This window comes from Alnus glutinosa, chromosome 9 (assembly GCF_958979055.1).
Source record: "Alnus glutinosa chromosome 9, dhAlnGlut1.1, whole genome shotgun sequence".
In the NCBI taxonomy this organism is placed as follows: Eukaryota; Viridiplantae; Streptophyta; class Magnoliopsida; order Fagales; family Betulaceae; genus Alnus; species Alnus glutinosa.
In genome coordinates this window covers 15917358-15936912 of record NC_084894.1, presented here as the reverse complement: position 1 = coordinate 15936912, position 19555 = coordinate 15917358, and the positions used below count along the sequence as shown (strand labels likewise).

The following is a 19555-nucleotide window of genomic DNA, read 5'->3' as shown; positions in this document are numbered from 1 at the left end:
AAAGGGTAAGGGTGGACGTACCAGATTTTCATGGTAAGTTGGATCCTCATGCTTTTCAAAATTGGTTGACCTCCTTAGAAGACTATTTTGAATGGTTTGATTTAACTTCTGAGCGCAAGGTGCGGTTTGTCAAAATGAAGCTCAAAGGGCAAGCACGAGTATGGTGGCATAGTGTGGAAGAGCAGCTCCATCGACTGCGTCGGCCTCCCATCCTACATTGGGAAGAGATGCGATTAAAACTCCAAGAGAAATACCTCCCAATGGATTATGAGGAGTCATTATTTGAGGAATTGTTGTCCCATCGACAAGGTAACATGACTATCGATGAATACACACACCGGTTCCACGAACTAACAACTCGAAGTCAAGTCAATGAGACAGAACGCCAGTCAATAGCCCGTTACAAAACTGGTCTTCGTGATGACATCCGGCGTGAGTTACTCACGGTAAGGTTGGTAAGTGTGGATGAAGCCTACCAATTAGCCTTACGCATTGAACAGCAGTCCAAGGCGTTTGCTGCAAGACGTGGAACTACTGGGTGGGTAAGCAATGCATCCAGATTTACACAGAATTCCACAATTCGATCCGCTACCAATAATACTACTGAAAAACCTATCATGCGCAGCAATGACAGGAACTTCCAAGATCGGGATGATAGAAGGGGCAAATTTGCAATGGGCATGAAATTGGACAAAGGCCGTGAAGAGTGTTATAGATGCGGAGGCAGAGGACACTACGCTGTGGTGTGTCCTACACGGGAACAAAAACCAGCCTTATTTTGTAATGAAGAGCTTGATTTGGCCGAACAAGAAGCTCCACAAGAACAACCAATCTCTGAACATACAGAATTACCTGAGGAGCAGCTCGAAGGATCAGACCTTCCTCTTTGTGTTATAAGGAGAATGCTAACGGGACAGCGGCTGGAGGATCCAGACAAAGATGACTGGCTTCGAACCAATATCTTTCACACACGTGTTGAACACAAAGGCAAAGCATTGAATTTAATTATTGACAATGGGAGTGGCATGAATGTGATATCTCAAGAGGCTGTCACCAAACTGAAATGTCCAGTAGAAAGACACCCAAAACCATACAAGGTTAGTTGGGTTGATGACACATCAATACCTGTTAAACACCGGTGCCTCATTTCATTCTCTTTAGGCAAACGTTACAGGGATTCCATATGGTGTGATGTAATTCCAATGAAGGCATGTCATATACTTCTAGGAAGGCCATGGTTATATGATAGGCGAGTTTCTTATGATGGGTATTCTAACACCTACTCTTTCTCATTTGATGGTCATAAGATCGTCTTACAACCCCTGAAAATCGACGAATTTGAAGGTAACAAGCCTACAGAGAGCCGTGTACTAACCTTGCAGAAATTTACTACAGCATGCAAAGAAACTGGCGTGGTCTTGCTCCTCATCTCACGAACTGTTCCAGTAGAAGCCGAGAGACCAGTACCTCAGGAGGTTAAACAGTTGTTAGCTGAGTTTGTGGATTTAGTGCCAGATGAATTACCAAAAATTCTGCCTCCTATGAGGAATATTCAGCATGCCATCGATCTAGTACCTAGGTCTGTTCTCCCCAATTTACCTGCATACAGGATGAGTCCAGAAGAGCATAAAGAATTGCAGCGACAAGTTCAAGATCTTTTGGACCGTGGTTTCATCCGTGAAAGCCTAAGCCCTTGCGCAGTACCCGCCTTACTCACTCCCAAAAAAGATGGTAGTTGGCGCATGTGTATTGATAGCCGTGCTATCAACAAGATTACGGTAAAATACAGATTTCCTATCCCTCGCCTTGATGATATGCTTGATGTACTTCATGGATCTACATATTTCTCAAAAATTGATCTCCGAAGTGGTTACCACCAACTGCGCATTCGGCCAGGAGACGAGTGGAAGACTGCATTCAAAACAAGGGATGGACTTTTTGAGTGGCTAGTTATGCCCTTTCGCTTAACAAACGCCCCAAGCACTTTCATGCGTGTTATGAACCAGATTTTGAAACCATTCATTGATAAGTTCGTGGTTGTCTATTTTGACGACATTCTCATTTTCAGCCGAAGTCTCCAAGACCACATGAACCATCTCCTCCAGGTATTTCAAACATTACGTTTTGAAAGTTTTTTTATTAATCTCAAAAAGTGTTCATTTGCGCAAAGCAAGGTTATTTTTCTGGGATTCATTGTGTCGGCTAATGGAGTAGCCGCTGATCCAGAAAAAGTGCGTGCTGTCATTGATTGGCCATCAACTAATAATATTCATGAAGTTCGAAGTTTTCACGGATTAGCCTCTTTCTATCGGTGGTTTGTGAAGGGGTTTAGTTCCATCATGGCACCCATTACGGAATGCACAAAGAAGGGAGACTTCGTATGGACTACGGCGGCTCAAAAGGCCTTTGAGGCTATCAAGGTACAGCTTACTCAAGCTCCTATACTTAGACTACCCAATTTTGAGATTCCCTTTGAAGTCTCTTGTGATGCTTCTCACTTGGGCATCGGGGGTGTGCTCAGCTAGAACGGTCATCCAGTAGCATTTTACAGTGAAAAGTTGAATGATGCTCGGAAAAGGTATTCCACGTATGACTTGGAACTTTTTGCAGTCATTCAATCCCTCAAGCATTGGCGTCATTATCTTATCCATCGTGAGTTTGTGCTGTTTTCGGATCATGATTCTTTACGACATCTTCATTCACAAAAACACCTCAATGCGCGGCATGCTCGTTGGGTCGAGTTTCTCCAACAATACACTTTTGTGCTCAAGCACAAGGCTGGCACTGAGAATCGAGTGGCTGATGCACTCAGCCGTAAAGCATTCTTGTTACACACTCTTACAGTCGATGTCAATTGGTTTCACGATGTGAAAGAGCAATATCCCGAGGATCCTGATTTTGGGAAGATTTACAAGCAATTACTCAACAATCCACGAGATTTGGAGGGTCAATATTCCATCTTCAATGGGTTTGTTTTTAGAGGAACAAAGTTATGTCTACCAGATTCTTCTATGCGTGAATTTGTGGTTAGTGAATTACATGCGGGTGGACTTGCAGGACATTTTGGAAGAGATAAAACAATCTCTTTGGTAGAAGATCGTTTTCATTGGCCCGGGTTGCGGAAACAAGTTTCGACCATTATTGCTCGGTGTCGAACTTGCCAATTGTCAAAAGGGAACCGTTCCAATGCAGGACTATACAGCCCATTACCTGTGCCGAGTGCTCCTTGGCTCGATCTTAGCATGGATTTTGTGCTAGGACTTCCTAAAACGATTAGGGGTCATGACTCCATCTTTGTAATCATTGATCGTTTTTCAAAGATGGCACACTTTCTAGCTTGTTCCAAGACTTTTGATGCCTCCCATGTTGCTTCTTTATTTTTTGCAGAAGTAGTTTGTCTCCATGGTCTTCCTACGACTATCGTTTCAGATAGGGATGTCAAATTTACTAGTTACTTTTGGAAGGCATTGTGGGCAAAGATGGGGACCAAACTCAAGTTTTCAAGTGTTTTTCATCCACAAACTGATGGGCAAACCGAATCAGTAAATAGAAGTCTTGGTAACCTTCTCCGTTGTTTGGTAACTGACTACAACACAACTTGGGACCTCCTTCTACCACATGCTGAATTTGCTTACAATTGTTCTGTCAATCGGAGCACGGGATTGTCTCCTTTTGAGATCGTTATGGGTGCCAAGCCTAAAGTTCCCATTGATTTATCTCCCCTCAATACCTCCTCTCGGGTTTGTGAAGGAACTGAAGATTTCATCAAACACATGCAAGATATTCACGCAGAAGTGCGCAAACGTATTGCCCTTAGTTCTGAGAAATACAAACAAAGAGTTGATCTCCATCGTCGTTCTGTAGAATTCCAACCTAGTGATTCAGTCTTGATCCGACTCAGACCTGAACGTTTTCCCAAAGGATCATTCCAAAAGCTACATCATCGGCGGGCAGGTCCATTTAAGATCCTGCAACGACTTGGACCTAATGCTATCACATAGAACTTCCACCTGAGTTTCATCTCAGTCCTGTGTTTAATGTTGAAGACCTCACGGCTTTTTCAGGTAACATCGAAGAACCAACCACAAATAATTTGTCTCCAAACATACCTATTGCTGCCAACCGCGTGATGAGATTGAAGACATTTTAGATGATCAATTGGTGTCTACTAGACGAGGAGGATATCAGAAATTCTTGGTTAAATGGAAAAACCGCCCTCTCTCGGATTGTTGTTGGTTACAAACTGAAAAAGTTCAGCGATTGAATCCTGACCTCTATGATCTTTATCAATCCTGTAACTCGCCGGAGTTGAGTTCTTTTTAGGAGGGGGGAAATTGACGGAGGAGTACGTTGTCTACTTCTACTTTATGTTTTTTTTGTTTTTTTTTAAGAAAAGTTCTAGTCCAAAAAATTGTTGGCTTACGCGAATGGAAACCAAATCAAGGGAATTTTTGTTTCTCCTAAGTGAGCTTGTATTTCAAGTCGGCAAAGGAATCCAGGTTTTTGTAGAACTCCAAGTCCATATCAAAGGTGGATTTCCAAGTACGTAGGTTACTAATTAAATTTCCTAGTTGTTTTAGTTTTACTTTTCCTTGTCAATTTAGAATAAGTAGACAAGTCTATAAAAGCTATGTAATACTTTTGATTCAGACATTGAATGAAGAAATCTTTTGATAGTCTATTTTGAGTTGAGATTACTCTGTCCATGGGTGAGAAGCCTTTCTTTTGGGTGTGATGCCTATTTTCTTTTCTTTTTGATTTTTCCTGCGTCATAACCGGAGTGGCAATCAACAAAAAGACTGTAATATGAAGATAGCAACAAAACTGACAACTAGAACCCTTATCTAAACAAGTGCAGTACTATTTCTAAGCAGCTTCAAATTAACTAGAGAAAACAAATCTATGTATTGCTGATACAAATGTGATCTATTACTCCGTTACTCAGAGTACCCAAATCACTGACCGCTATATCATAAGACAATGGTTGCCTCCATCATTTTGCCAGAAACAAGGGAAACATGTCAAATCCACAACGTTTTTGACAAAAGGCCAAGACTTTTGTGTTCACGGTGGTAGAAGGAGCCTCGGTGGTGAGATTGGAGGAAAGGAGGAAGTCTTTCTTCGGGCTGGTTCTTCTTAGTGCTCAAAGCATAGAGTGGTTGGCGTCGACAATGGAGAACTTGCAGTGGTGCCCGGAGGAGAAGGAATTTATCAGGTCTTTCAGGGAGGAGTCTAAGGTACTCATAGTCAGACAAGGTGGTAATGCAGCTGGAAGGTTTCTTGAAGTGGCAATCTATGGTGTGGGTGGTCGGAGAGGTATTATCTTCATTCCAGAAGGTCGTGATGGGAGGGGTTGGAGGAGTTTTGTCCTTGAATTGGATAAAATCAATGCATTCCTAAAAGTCCCGCTTAGGTTTGGGGTGGCCCGTCCTGCTACAGTCCTAGAGAAGACAAGGAGGATTGGTGACGGCGCCATTGAACAGTATGACCCGGGTGATTCTTCTAGTGCTCTCAGCAAAGATGGTGCGCCTTCCTTTGCAACAGTTCTGCGTTCAGGACCCGTCCGCTCGGAGGTGGAGAGGACGCTATCTCAACCAGCGATTCCTTTGGCTGAGAACCAGGGTGATCGCCCGGAGAAGCAAAAGCTGCCGGTTGTGATTTCAAGTGGTTCAGATTTTCAAATCAATCCGTTGGGTAAAGACCATTGTTGCCGTTGTGGTTCTGATCTTGCGAAGGCCAAGAAGGTTTCTGCTGCTCGTGACAAGACAGGTTGCGTCCATGGCGATACTTCTGCAGGAAATCAGCTGACAGGAGAGTTGAACTTGTTTTCCTCTCTCTTGATCTGGAAAAACCAGCTGGAGAAGTTGAAGGCTAATGTGGACCAAGCTTATAGCAGGGTTTGTGATGGGCTTCTTGAGCTTGGGCCTGACTTAAAGCCCAAGGTTAATGGGCGGAAGAGGAAGAATAAACCCAAGAAGAAGAGGAGGCTACGTTGGATCCAGAAAGTTCCGAAGCCCAATGCCGGCGAAGGGCTTAGTGGGATCAGGTAAGTCTCCGACAACTCCAAAGAACTCCGGCGAGTTGGGATTTCTGTCGTCCGGTACCCATGCTCCGGGGAATCAGTGTGTCGGGTGCTCTTCTAATCCTGAGTAAGGTTCTCGGCCAGAATATGACGGAGAACTGTTGGAGGGAGAACCGGGTACGCTTGTGAAGATGGGTCTGTCTTCAAAGCTTCCAGAGGTCACCGGAGATCCACCTCTCGCCATTGAAGTCCCTGTTTCAGTAAGTGTCTCTTCTCCTTTGGTTCTGAGCTCGGGGCCAGTTGTGTCCATCCCGATTCTGGAGGTCTCTCCCAAAGACCCGATTGTTTCTGCCAAAGCTTTTAAGGATTCACTTGATATGCTGACTGTGTGGGCTGGTTCGGGCTCTCTGGACTCTTTGGTTTCTGCGGGTCCTTCTTCGTTTGATTCTGGTTCGGGAGTCAGGAAGGGGACGGAACTTGCTTTATTTCCAGAGGAAGAGCCTGAACCTTTGTCTTTTATTGATAAGGTTAGGGAATTTTCTGGTAAGAAGACTCCAGAGGGCTTTTTGAAAGCGGTTCTAGCGTATTGCCACTGGGTGGGGATTACTTGCGATGGCTTTGAAGGTCAGCTCTCGGCTATGTTCGAGGCTATCATCGACAGTAATGTTACGAAGGCAGCGGGTCCTAGCTCAAGCTTGAGCATTAAAGGTACGAGGGAATTGAACAGATTAGCATGTTCTGTTAATTATGACGCATGTAGTGGCAGCACCTCTCGTGGTAGGTGCAAAGGCAGGGCTTTTGGTGGTTTTTTATGAAGCCCAAAATCCTCTCTTGGAATGTTAAAGGGTTAAACAAGGGTGACAAGCGGTTGAAAGTCAGAAATTTATTAAGGCAATGGAAGGCCGATATTATTTGCTTGCAAGAAACTAAACTGGATTTTGTTTCTAATAGTTTAGTGAGAAGTCTCTGGGGTTGTCACTTTGTTGATTGGTGCTATTTAGCTTCTCGCGGGGCCTCTAGTGGTATCTTGATTATGTGGGATAGAAGGATTGTAGAGAAGATTGAAGTGTATGTGGGTGAGTTCGTTGTTGCCTGTTCTTTCAGAAGCGTTGCTGATAATTTCTCTTGGGCTTTTGCTGGGGTCTACGGTCCTAACTTTGACTCTCTTAGAAGTTCTCTATGGGATGAGCTGGCTGGCCTTTATTCTTGGTGGGAGTTGCCTTGGTGCATTGGGGGTGATTTCAATGTCACACGCTTTCCTGCTAAAAGATCTAGAGACGTCCGTCTTAATGCGGCTATGATGGAGTTTTCGGATTTTATTTTTGAGCAGGATCTTATGGATCTTCCTCTTGTAGGAGGGCCTTTTACGTGATCTAATAATCAGGAGTTTTCCTCTTGGTCTCGCCTTGATAGATTTCTTGTTTCTCCAGATTGGGAAGTCAAGTTTCCAGGTTCTCTTCAGAAAAGGCTTCCAAGACTGTGTTCTGATCATTTTCCTATTCTTCTTGATTGTGGTGGTATTCATTGGGGTCTCAGACCTTTCAAGTTCGAGAATATGTGGCTGAAGGCTGAAGGGTTTGTGGATAGGGTGCGTCTTTGGTGGGAGTCTTATCGCTTTCAAGGCTCGCCCAGCTTCATCTTTTCTCAAAAGCTTAAGGCCTTGAAGATTGATCTCAAAAAATGGAATGATCAGGAGTTTGGTAATGTGGAGTTCCGTAAGAAAATGCATATGGAAGAATTGTGTGCTCTTGATAGTTTGGAGGAACAACGGGGTTTAACTCCTGAAGAAAAGGCAAGGAAATGTGGGGTCATCAGAGATTTGGAAAATTCTATTTTACAGGAGGAGATTAGCTGGAGACAGAAGTCTAGGGCTCTTTGGCTTAAAGAGGGTGATAAATGCACTAAATTCTTTCATCGAGTAGCCAATTCGAATAGGAGATCCAATTCCATTGAGTCACTCTCTGTCAATGGCTCTATCTCTTCTGATCAACAGGTTATTAGGGATCATGTTGCTCATTTTTATAAATCTCTTTTTGCAGAACCTTTCAGTTGGAGGCCTAGGTTGGATAACCTTGTTTTTGACAATTTGGATGTGGGTGAAACCTCTTCCTTAGAACTTCCTTTTGAGAAGAGGGAGGTCTTAGAGGTGGTTAAAGGTTTGAATCGTGATAAGGCTCCAGGTCCCGATGGGTTCACTCTTGCGTTCTTCCAAGATTGTTGGGAGGTGATCAAGACTAATCTCATGGGGGTATTCCAGGATTTCCACACTCATAGCAAGTTTGTCAAAAGCATCAACGCCACTTTCTTAGCCTTAATTCCGAAGAAGTTTGGGGCTGTGGATCTTAAAGATTTTCGGCCTATTAGTCTTGTAAGTGGTGTTTACAAGATCATTGCTAAAGTTCTTGCTAATAAACTCAGAAGGGTTGTGGCGAAGATTATCTCGAATCCCCAAAATGCTTTTGTAAAAGGTAGGCAAATTCTTGATTCTGTTCTTATAGCGAATGAGTGTTTGGATAGCCGCATCAAATTAGGTGAGCCAGGGTTACTTTGTAAACTTGATATTGAGAAGGCTTATGATCATGTCAACTGGGACTTCTTATTGTATATGTTGAGAAGATGTGGCTTCGGGGAAAGACGGTGTTCTTGGATTGCGCATTGTATTTCATCGGTGCGTTTCTCGGTTTTGGTGAACGGCACCCCCTCTGGCTGTTTTAGCAGCTCTCGTGGTATTAGACAAGGTGATCCTCTGTCGCCTCTTTTGTTCGTCATTGTGATGGAGGCATTTAGTAAGCTGTTCTCTATTTCTGTTCAAAGGGGCTTTCTCTCTGGCTTCTCTGTGGGCTTTAGTAGCAATGGAGTGATTAATATTTCTCATTTATTATTCGCAGACGATACCTTAGTTTTCTGCGGGGCTAGTCCTGATCATCTTCTCTATCTTCGTATGTTATTACTGTCCTTCGAAGCTGTTTCAGGTTTGAAGATTAATTTGGATAAGTCAGTTTTGGTTCCTGTGGGTCTTGTGGATAATATGGATGATCTTGCTGGCATTTTGGGCTGTGGAGTCTCTTCTCTTCCTTTAAAGTACCTTGATCTTCCGTTGGGGGCCCCTTTTAAGGCTAAGTCTAGCTGGGATGAGGTAGTTGGAAAGATCGAGAGACGGCTGGCTAGCTAGAAGCGGTTGTATTTGTCGAAGGGTGGCAGAGTAACCCTGATAAAAAGCACTCTCTCTAATCTTCCTACGTACTTTCTATCTCTACTCCCTATTCCTTCCAGTGTTGCTAGTCGTATAGAGAAGCTGTATCAAGACTTCCTGTGGGGTGGCATAGGTGAAGAATTTAAATTTCATCTGGTTAATTGGTCCAAGGTTTGTTCTACTATATCAAGTGGTGGATTGGGCATCAGGAATTTGAGGATTTTCAATAAGGCTCTTTTAGGGAAGTGGCTGTGGCGCTATGTTCATGAGAGAGAGGCTTGGTGGAAATCTGTAGTGGATGCAAAGTACGGTTCTACTTGGGATGGTTGGTGTTCTCTAGATCCCCCTGAGTCACACGGTGTAGGGCTATGGAAGAATATTAGGAAGGGTTGGAGTTTGTTTTGCAACCATACCAGACTCTTGTTGGGAAACGAATCTAGGATCCGTTTTTGGGATGATGTGTGGTGTGGTGAGGTGCCTCTTAAGGAAGCTTTCCCAATTTTGTAAGGCATTGCGCGTGACAAGGATGCTCTTGTTGCAGACCATTTGGTTGTGGTGAGCGGGTCTTATCAGTGGGATGTTAGCTTCTTCCGAGCGGCCCACAACTGGGAGGTGGATGTTTTGGCCTCATTTTTCTCTTTGTTGTACTCAACCAGAGTGAATTATGATGGGGAGGATCAGCTTTGGTGGTCTCCTTCTAGGAAAATTTGATGTTAGATCTTTCTATAAGGCTCTTGCTTGCAAAAAGGCTATTCATTTTCCCTGGAAAAGTATTTGGCGGACCAAGGTTCCCTTGAAAGTGGCTTTCTTTGCTTGGACGGCAGCGCAAGGGAAGATCCTTACCATGGACAAACTCAGGAAAAAGCGTGTCATTGTGATTGATAGATGTTGCATGTGCAAAATGAATGGGGAGTCGGTGGATCACCTTCTTCTCCATTGTGAGGATGCATGCGCCCTGTGGAACGCCATCTTTAGTCGCTTCAGTCTGTCTTGGGTTATGCCTTTTCGGGTGGTAGATTTATTCGCTTGCTGGTGGACGGGTGGTCGCTCCCGGAGTGCAGCGGTGTGGAAGATGGTCCCTTGTTGCCTTTTGTGGTGCTTATGGAGGGAACGCAATGATAGGCAGTTTGAGGACAAAAAAAGAACCATTGAGGATCTCATTTCCTTTTTCTTTCATTCTTTGTACTCTTGGTCGGCTGCGTTCCTCGCACCTCTAACGTTTAGTTTTAATGATTTCCTTGTATTGTTTTCTACTTCCTCTTATATGCCTTTCTTGTATACTTCATGTGTACTTGATTGCGCTTTACGCTTTTTTAATAATATTTCTCTTACTTATCAAAAAAAAAAAAAAAACCATAGAATCACCTCTCCCTAAAATAAAATGGTTTGTACAGCTCATCTTAAGAAGCGAAAAAATGAACAAGCATACTGGTCACCAGGAAGAGAGGCACAGTAGCACCATATCAAAGCATAAAGGAAGGAGGATAAGTTTTCGTATCTGATTAGGTTTAGTTTTAATCAATTAACACCCCCCCCCCCCCCCCCCCACCCCTCTCTCTTTTTCTATGTCCCATATTAGAGGAAAACTAAGGGAATTTGAAAAAATAATATAGAGAAAGTGGAAGCACAGTGAAAAGAACAAGAACCTTTGTCTTCACACCCCCCCCCCCCCCCCCCCCCCCCCCCCTTCTTATGTCCCATAGAATTCATAGTTTTATTTCTATGTCCCATATTAGAGGAAAACTAAGGGAATTTGTAAAACTAATATAGAGAAAGTGGAGGCACAGTGAAAAGAACAAGGACCTTTGTCTCCCCCCACCCCTTTTTTTCTCTTCTTGTAAGTAAAAGAAACCAACCTTATTAATAGAAGTGTCACATGACTCCTGGCTTAACTTTGTGTTGCAAGAACAGAACTCCTGCTTTGTTGAATCATGATCTACTCTGCAAAATATATTTACATAAGAGAAGCAAAACCAGGCAGGGAAATACAGTTTCTAATTTAAACATATACCAACTATCAAAGATTACAATCAATCTCTCAAATCAATTTTGTAATCAGTTTATTTAAGAGTTTAAGATTGCATTTGTCAAATGTCTTAATTACCAATAGACAACAAGATTATAAGCCAGAATGTTAGAAAATCATAGTCTTATGATTGTCAGTGTTAAGAGTTGTTATATTTTATATTAGCTTTTTATTCTTATAGCTAAGGGTATTCTTTTTTTTTATAAGTAAATGAAATTTTATATAAAGAAAAAAAGCATAAGGCGCCCCTCAAAATACACTGGAAGTATACACAAGGAAACGCCTAAGAAGGCAAAGAAAAACGAACAAGAAAATCAGAAAAGCTAATAGACACGGGTGACAACAAACCTCCGTCCAAAGATACAACAAATGTAAAAACGATGCAACAATATTCTCCATGGAATTCTCCAAGTCTTCAAAACACCTAGTATTTCTCTCCTTCCAAACACACCAAAGAATGCATATAGGCTCCATCTTCCAAACTGCCACACTCCTTGACCTACCCGCCTTCCACCAAAAAGAAAATAAATCGACAACTCTCCTAGGCATGACCCAAGACATACCAAACCGAGAAAAGACATGATTCCACAAAGTAGAAGCCACATCACAATGAAGAAGAAGGTGGTCCACAATTTTCCTGTCTCTTTTGCACAAGTAGCATCTATCCACAATGATGATCTTTCGCTTCCTGAGATTATCCGCTGTAAGAATCTTACCAAGGGCTGCCGACCATGCAAAGAACGCCGCCCTCAAAGGAGCCTGAGTCCTTCACACACTCTTCCAAGGGAAACGACTACCCTCACCGCCAGTCAAGGAGCTGAAATAGGATTTAACCTTGAACACCCCTTTCTCGGAAGAGACCCACCTAAGCCTGTCAGCACAATCTCTACTTACCATGGCTAAATGTAACACATGAAAGAAGGATGCAAAAACACCCACTTCTCAGTCATGCACCTCTCTAACAAAGCTCACATTCCATTGGATAGAGCCGCCCAAAACCTCCATATTATCCGCAACGGAAGCATCCTTCATCTGAGCAGTACCAAAAGGAACAAGAAAAGCTTCCTTCAACACCCTATCCCCGCACCACAGATCATGCCAAAATTTTGTCCTAACCCCATCCCCCACCTCCAATCTAGAGAAACCAAAGAAACTACCCCACCTTTTCCTGATATTCTTCCACAGCCCCACCCCATGAGCACCTACAGGCTCGCGGGAGCACCACCCACCCCACAAACTACCATATTTGGCATCCACCGCAACTCTCCACCAAGCTTCTCTCTCTATTCCATACCGCCACAACCATTTACCTAACAAAGCTTGGTTGAACAACAACAAATTTCGAATACCCAACCCCCCATCTGAAATTGGGGAACAGACTTTCGACCACCTCACCAAGTGAAATTTAGATTCTTCACCCAAACCACCCCAAAGAAAATCTTGTTGTAGCTTCTCTAAGTGAGCGGCAACACTCCACGAGATATGGAACAGAGACAAAAAGTAAGTAGGCACATTGGTTAAGGTACTCTTAATAAGGGTTACTCTACCACCCTTAGAGAGATACATCATTTTCCAACTAGCCAAACGACGATCAATCTTCTAAACAACCCCGTCCCAAATATGTGTGGACTTATAGGAGGCCCCCAAAGGAAGACCAAGATACTTAACTAGCAAAGTGGCAAACCCACACCCTAAAATGTCGGCTAACCTTTCCGATTGATCAACATGCCCCACTAGAATTAAATTAGACTTAGCCAAATTAACCTTCAACCTCGAAGCTGCTTCAAACAGGAGGAAGAGACTCCGCAAATTACGTAACTGAGAATCAAGGGCACTACAAAAAATCAGAGTATCATCTGCAAACAGAAGATGCGAAAAATCTACGTCACCTACTTTAAAACCTTCCAACAAACCCCCACAAACTGCAGCTGAGATCATACGGCTCAAGGCTTCCATCACAAAAACAAACAAAAGGGGTGATAGAGGATCCCCTAGTCTCAGACCTCGAGAGCTACCAAAAAAACCAAAAGGGGAGCCATTGATTAACACCGAAAACCGCACAGTTGATATGCAATGAGCTATCCACCTACACCATTTTTCCCCAAAGCCACACCTCCTCAACATATACAAAAGAAACTCCCAGTTAACATGATCGTATGCTTTCTCCAAGTCCATTTTGCAAATGATTCCTGGAACCCCCGATCTGAGCCTACTATCAATGCATTCATTAGCAATAAGAATCGGATCAAGAATCGGATCAAGAATCTGTCTTCCTTTGATAAAAGCGCTCTGAGATTTGGAAATGACCTTCTCCAAGACTGACTTCAATCTGTTTGCTAGAACTTTAGCAATAATCTTGTAGATGCCTCCCACCAAACTAATAAGCCGGAAATCTTTGATGGAGTTAGCCCCTGGAACCTTCGGAATAAGAGAAATAAACGAAGCATTCAGGCTCTTCTCAAACAGACCTTTGTCATGAAACTCATCAAAAACCTTCATAATGTCCACTCTCACGACATCCCAGCACGCTTGGAAGAAGGCCAAAGAAAAGCCATCCGGACCCGGTGCCTTATCACCATTCAAAGCTGACACTACCTTCTTGACCTCCTCCTCTTCGAACGCTCTCTCCAACCAGCTAGCATCAGAATCTAAAATAGAATCAAAGGAAATACCGTCCACCCTAGGCCTCCACCTACTCGGCTCATGAAATAGCTTTTGATAGAACTCAACCACGTGATTGCCAATTTCTGTCTTATTAGAAGAAAGAGTATCTCCAATCACTAAAGAGTCAATAGAGTTGAACCTTCTGTTTGAGTTGCTATGGAGTGGAAGAATTTAGTACACTTGTCCCCTTCTTTTAACCACAAGACTCTAGATTTCTGCCACCAGCTCACCTCCTCCAAAAGAGAACACCTCTCTATCTCTCTGACGATCTTTGTCTTCTTCTGAAGCTCCTCCACAACTAAAGCCCTACTTTCTTCAATAGCATCAAAAGCCTGAAGTTCTTCAAACAACTTCATCTTGTTCCTCTCTACCTTACCAAAAACCTCTTCATTCCAAATCTTCAAATCCTTTTTCAATGCCTTTAGTTTACAAGCAAAGGCAAAACTAGGAGCTACCTTGAAACGAGTAAGAATCCCACCAATGTTTCACCTTCCCCACAAATCCTTCTGCTTTAAGCCACATGTTCTCAAATTTGAAAGACCTGTTCCCCCTAGAGAAGTCACCACAATCAAGAAGAATCGGAAAGTGATCTGAATAAAGGCGAGGAAGCCTCTTTTGAGACGACACAGGAAACCGAGCTTCCCAATCAGGGGAGACTAGAAAACGATCAATCCTAGACCACACAGGGGGATCAAAAGTACGTGACCAAGTAAAAGCACCCCCAGCAAGAGGAAAATCCATGATACCCATCTCAAAGATAAAATCAGAGAACTCTCTCATAACAGACCTACTACCCTCACCAGACCTTTCACTAGGGAAACGAGCAACATTGAAATCGCCTCCTATACACCACGGCAAGCTCCACCAACTAAGAATCCCAGCCAACTCCTCCCAAAGCAGACTCCTGTTATATTTACACGTAATCCTGTTATATTTACACTAATATAAATATGTGCTACAGTGATGGGGCTTCCACCAAAAAGTCCTAATGACACGTTTGGGTGTTCAACTTTTTGAAATCTTAATTCAACTATAATTTAGTATGCAAATTCCTAGGCAAATAAAGTTGAAAAAGATGTTTGGATATTTTGACTTTCTGAGATAAAATTAGAAAAAGTGAGATAAAATCTTATTTGTTTTTGAAAAACCCAAACTTTGTAGCAAATAGAATCAAGATTCTTATTGTTCCCAAACATTCTTAACCCTTTTTTTACATTCTCTTTGTTTTCTCTCCCTTCACTCTCTTCTTGAACTTTACAATTCAACTTGGTATTAAAGCAACCGATCCACTCATAAAAGGCGTTGAAGGTTGTCGTTGGCTGACAGAGGCGTTCTTACGTCAGAATCCGCATGCTGACGTCAGCACTTGAACTCCGGTGACCACATGGTTTGAGTCGTCAGAGCCTTCTACTAATTAGGGTGATTTTTCTGGAATTTTTTGAAGCCATCTTACGCGAGTTTTCTATTTTTCAATATTTTCTGGAATTTCTTTTTTTCTTTTTATTGATTTGTAAATCTGGAGCTGTTTGGGAGTTTTTGCTGCATGGGCCTCCTTCCATTGGAGCTGAATAGGGTGTAGGAAGTCTGATTTGCTGCTGGTTTTTTTATGTGTTGGGGTGTTTTGGGTTTTTCTATGAATCTGGTACATTCAGCCTTTCACGGGGGCAGTTTTTTTTTCGAAAGTTGGTGTGGTGACTCCTTTTTTAGTTTGTGGAATTATTTTTGTGGTTCTGGTTGAATCAGATCTTGTTAATTCGCTGTTCGTTGGTTCATTTGGTTATTGTTCAAGTTTAGCTTGGTTGTGTTGATACGGCTGAGGGAAAAACCACCACCACTCCATGATGATGATACACCTAAATCAATTACCTCGAAAAAATTGGATGGTCTAAATTATCTAGCTTGGGCGCATGCTTTGAAAATCTTCCTTCGTGTGAAACGAATATTGAAATATTTGAGGGATAATTCACCAAATAAGGGAGATAAAACTTACGAGGATTGGACGAGTGAGGATTCTGTTGTTATGGGATGGTTGTGGCATAGTATGGAACCTCACATTGCTACTACGGTTGAATTTAGTGATTCTTCCAAAAAGATTTGGGAATCTATTGCAGAATCTTTTTCACATTAGAGTAATGTTTCTTGGGTATTTGATATCTATGAGAAAATTTTCACTACTAAGCAATCTGGGAGACCATTGCCTCAGTACTATAGTGAGACCTTACCTACAACTGCTAATACTTATTCTCGATTATTGCGCCCATCCTTGGGACAACATTCCACTATAACTTCTTTGGAGCCTTCTGCTTTACTTTCGAGTAATGGTGGTCGTAGTAGTTCTCGTGGTGGTTTTCATGGTGGTCGTAGAGGCCGTGGTTCTCATGGTGGCTCTCGTGGTGGTGGTCGTAGTGATGAACATGGTGACAAGAAGTATGATCATTGTGGTGGTAATAATCATGCTAATCCTTGTGGTTGGGCGAAATATGGCAAGCCAGATTATGTGCATCAAATGAATTATGGAACTGCTCAGTCTATTTCTACTTCTTGTAGACATATACCTTCTGGTTTTGATTCCCGTGATGCACTCACTACTCAACTTAGCAAGCTTGTTCAACGCCTGCACCCTGCACTTCCTTCTTCCACTACTACATTAGCAGATTCAGGTAATGTTGCATGTGTGGCCAATTCATCCTCATCGGCGCTAACAAACATATCTCTGGTATATTATCTCTCTTTTTTTATTTGATTCCTGTTGAACACCAAATTGTTTTAGCTGATGGTTCTGCTCAGCCTATTGTTGGAAAAGGTGTCCTTCATCCTACCAATTCTTTATCCTTACCATCTAATCTCTATGTTCCAGATTTTCCTTATAATTTTGCTTTTTGTTAGCCAATTAACTAAAGCCTTACAATGTAAAATTTGTTTTTCTCCTACTTATTTGTATCTTTCAGGATCTCAAGACCAAGAAGATGATTGGTTCAGGGCATGAGAAGGACAACTTGTATTATCTGGATCTTGACGGGTCTTTTTCTCTCTTTTCATCGATCTTGAGTGCTACCGTCTCTATTCTCCAGTGGCATTTTCATTTGGGTCACTCATCCTTGGCCAAACTCTAGTCAGCCATTGAGCCATGTGTCTAGTTTAGAGTGTGAAGCGTCAGTTAGGGAAAAAACATAATCGAAGTTCCTTCCCGAGTAGTAGTCATAGTCATCATTCTAAGTCTTTTGATACATATATGGGGTCCTTCCCACATTTCTTTTTTTTTTATAAGTAATTGCAATTATATAAAAAGCGCAGAGGGGCGCAACCCTTATACACGGGAAGTATACAAGAGAACCCCTAACAGGGACGAACAGAGAATAAATTTAAAAATTCTACATAAGTAAAAGAACTCAAACTATGATAGGGCGCTATCCAAAAATATAAAGTATTGAGCAACCGCTTCCGAAGCTCCACCATGGATGTCTCTACATCTTCAAACAGCCTAGCATTCCGCTCCCTCCAGATACACCACAGCAAGCATAAAGGAGCTAACCGCCAAGCCTCAATAGCAGGACCACCCCCAAACGCCGCCCCCCAACTATTCAGCAACTCCAACACCGTACGTGGCATAACCCACTCGACCCCAAATAAAGTAAGGACAAAGCTCCAAAGAGCCTGGGCTACCTCGCAGTGAAGCAACAAGTGATCAATAGACTCCCCACTCTTCTTACATAAACAACACCACTCAATTACTATCACCTTCCTCTTACGCAAGTTATCATGCGTCAAAATTTTGCCCAAAGCAGCTGACCAAACGAAGAAGGCCACCCTATTTGGAGCCTTAACACGCCAAATATTCTTCCAAGGAAAACACAGGACAACAGGGCCACCTTTCCTAATAAGCTCTTTGTAGAAGGATCTCACCTCAAATAGACCTTTTCTAGAGGGATTCCACACTAACCTGTCACCCTCCCCATGTCGAGCCGAACTGGAGTATAGACGATCGAAGAAAGAAATGACCATATCCAACTCCCAATCCTGAATATGTCGCGTGAATAGAACATTCCACTAAATAGCACCATTATGAACCACCAAATTATCTTCTATCGTCGCGTCTTTATTCCTTGCTATACTAAAAAGAGCTGGAAAGCATTGCTCCAAGGATCTATCCCCACACCACCAATCTTGCCAAAAACTAATATTTGATCCATTCCCCAGTTCAAACCGAACAAAATTACGAAATTCCTCCCACCCCCTCCTAATATGCTTCCATACACCTACTCCAAATGAACCCGAAGCCTCTTTCGAACACCACCCCCCCTTTAAACTCTCAAACTTGGCATCAATCACCAAACGCCATAAAGCCTCTCTCTCCCTACCATATCTCCACACCCACTTACCCAAGAGAGCTCGATTGAGCTGGATGAAATTGTGAACTCCCAACCCACCTGTAGGCAAAGGTGTGCAAATCTTGTTCCAATTAACTAGATGAAATTTGGTCTCATCACCAATGCCACCCCAAAGAAAAATCCTTTCGAATTTTATCAAGACGATTAGCCACCCTCACTGGAATAGGAAACAATGATAAATAATAAATGGGGATGTTGGAGAGCGTACTATTAATAAGAGTCAACCGAGCACCCTTCGACAAGTACATCCGCTTCCAACCCGCCAACCTCCTTTCCATTTTTTCAATAACACCATTCCAAATAGAGGTGGACTTGTAAGAAGCACCCAACGGCAAACCCAAATAAGTCATAGGCAGAGAAGCAACCCTACATCCAAGAAGATTAGCCAGCCTTTCGACATCCTCTACTCCACCAATAGGGACGATTTCTGATTTTTCTAAATTAATTCTCAAGCCAGAAACTGCCTCAAAGCATAAGAAAATACATCTCAGATGTCGAATCTGTTCTTCTTGAGCGCCACAAAAGATCAAAGTGTCATCCGCAAACAGCAGGTGATTCACAACTACGGCCTCGGAATCCCTGGAGCCCACTGAGAACCCAGTCAAATTACCCTGATCCAAAGCGGCAGTCAACATCCGACTCAAAGCCTCCATAACCACCACAAACAACAGAGGAGAAAGAGGATCTCCTTGTCGCAACCCACGAGAGCTACTAAAAAAACCGGCTGGGGTTCCATTTACAAGAATAGAAAATCTCACTGTAGAAATACAAAAGCGAATCCACTTCCTCCATTTTTCCCCCAAACCACATCTCTGCAACAAATAAAGCAAGAAGTCTCAGTTCACTTGATCATAAGCCTTCTCCAAATCCAGCTTACACAGAAGTCCAGGTTCCCCCGATCGAATATGACTATCCACACATTCATTTGCAATAAGCACAGAGTCTAATATTTGTCTACCACCAATAAACGCATTCTGAGTGTTGGAGATAATCTTGCCCACAACGGACTTAAATCTGTTTGCAAGAACCTTTGAAATAATCTTGTAAATCCCCCCAATCAAGCTAATAGGGCGAAAATCTCTCACATCCATGGCACCAGTCTTCTTGGGAATCAAAGTGACAAAAGTAGTATTCAGACTCTTTTCAAGCTTGCCTCGAGCATGAAATTCTGCAAAAACATTCATAATGTCAGTTTTTAAAAAGCCCCAACACTTTTGAAAGAAAGCCGCAGTGAATCCGTCAGGGCCCGGCGCCTTATCTCC

At 42.7% G+C, this 19555-nt stretch overlaps 1 protein-coding gene across 1 annotated transcript in view; it reads right to left on the bottom strand.

The window, feature by feature from the left end:
- The window catches only part of LOC133877754 (helicase protein MOM1), an 84177-nt gene that overhangs the window by 49695 nt on the left and 14927 nt on the right, over nucleotides 1-19555 (bottom strand). The window contains exon 4 of the mRNA XM_062316151.1: nucleotides 11072-11156. Within this exon, the coding sequence (XP_062172135.1) occupies nucleotides 11072-11156 (85 nt within the window). The remainder of the gene's footprint in view (nucleotides 1-11071; nucleotides 11157-19555) is intronic.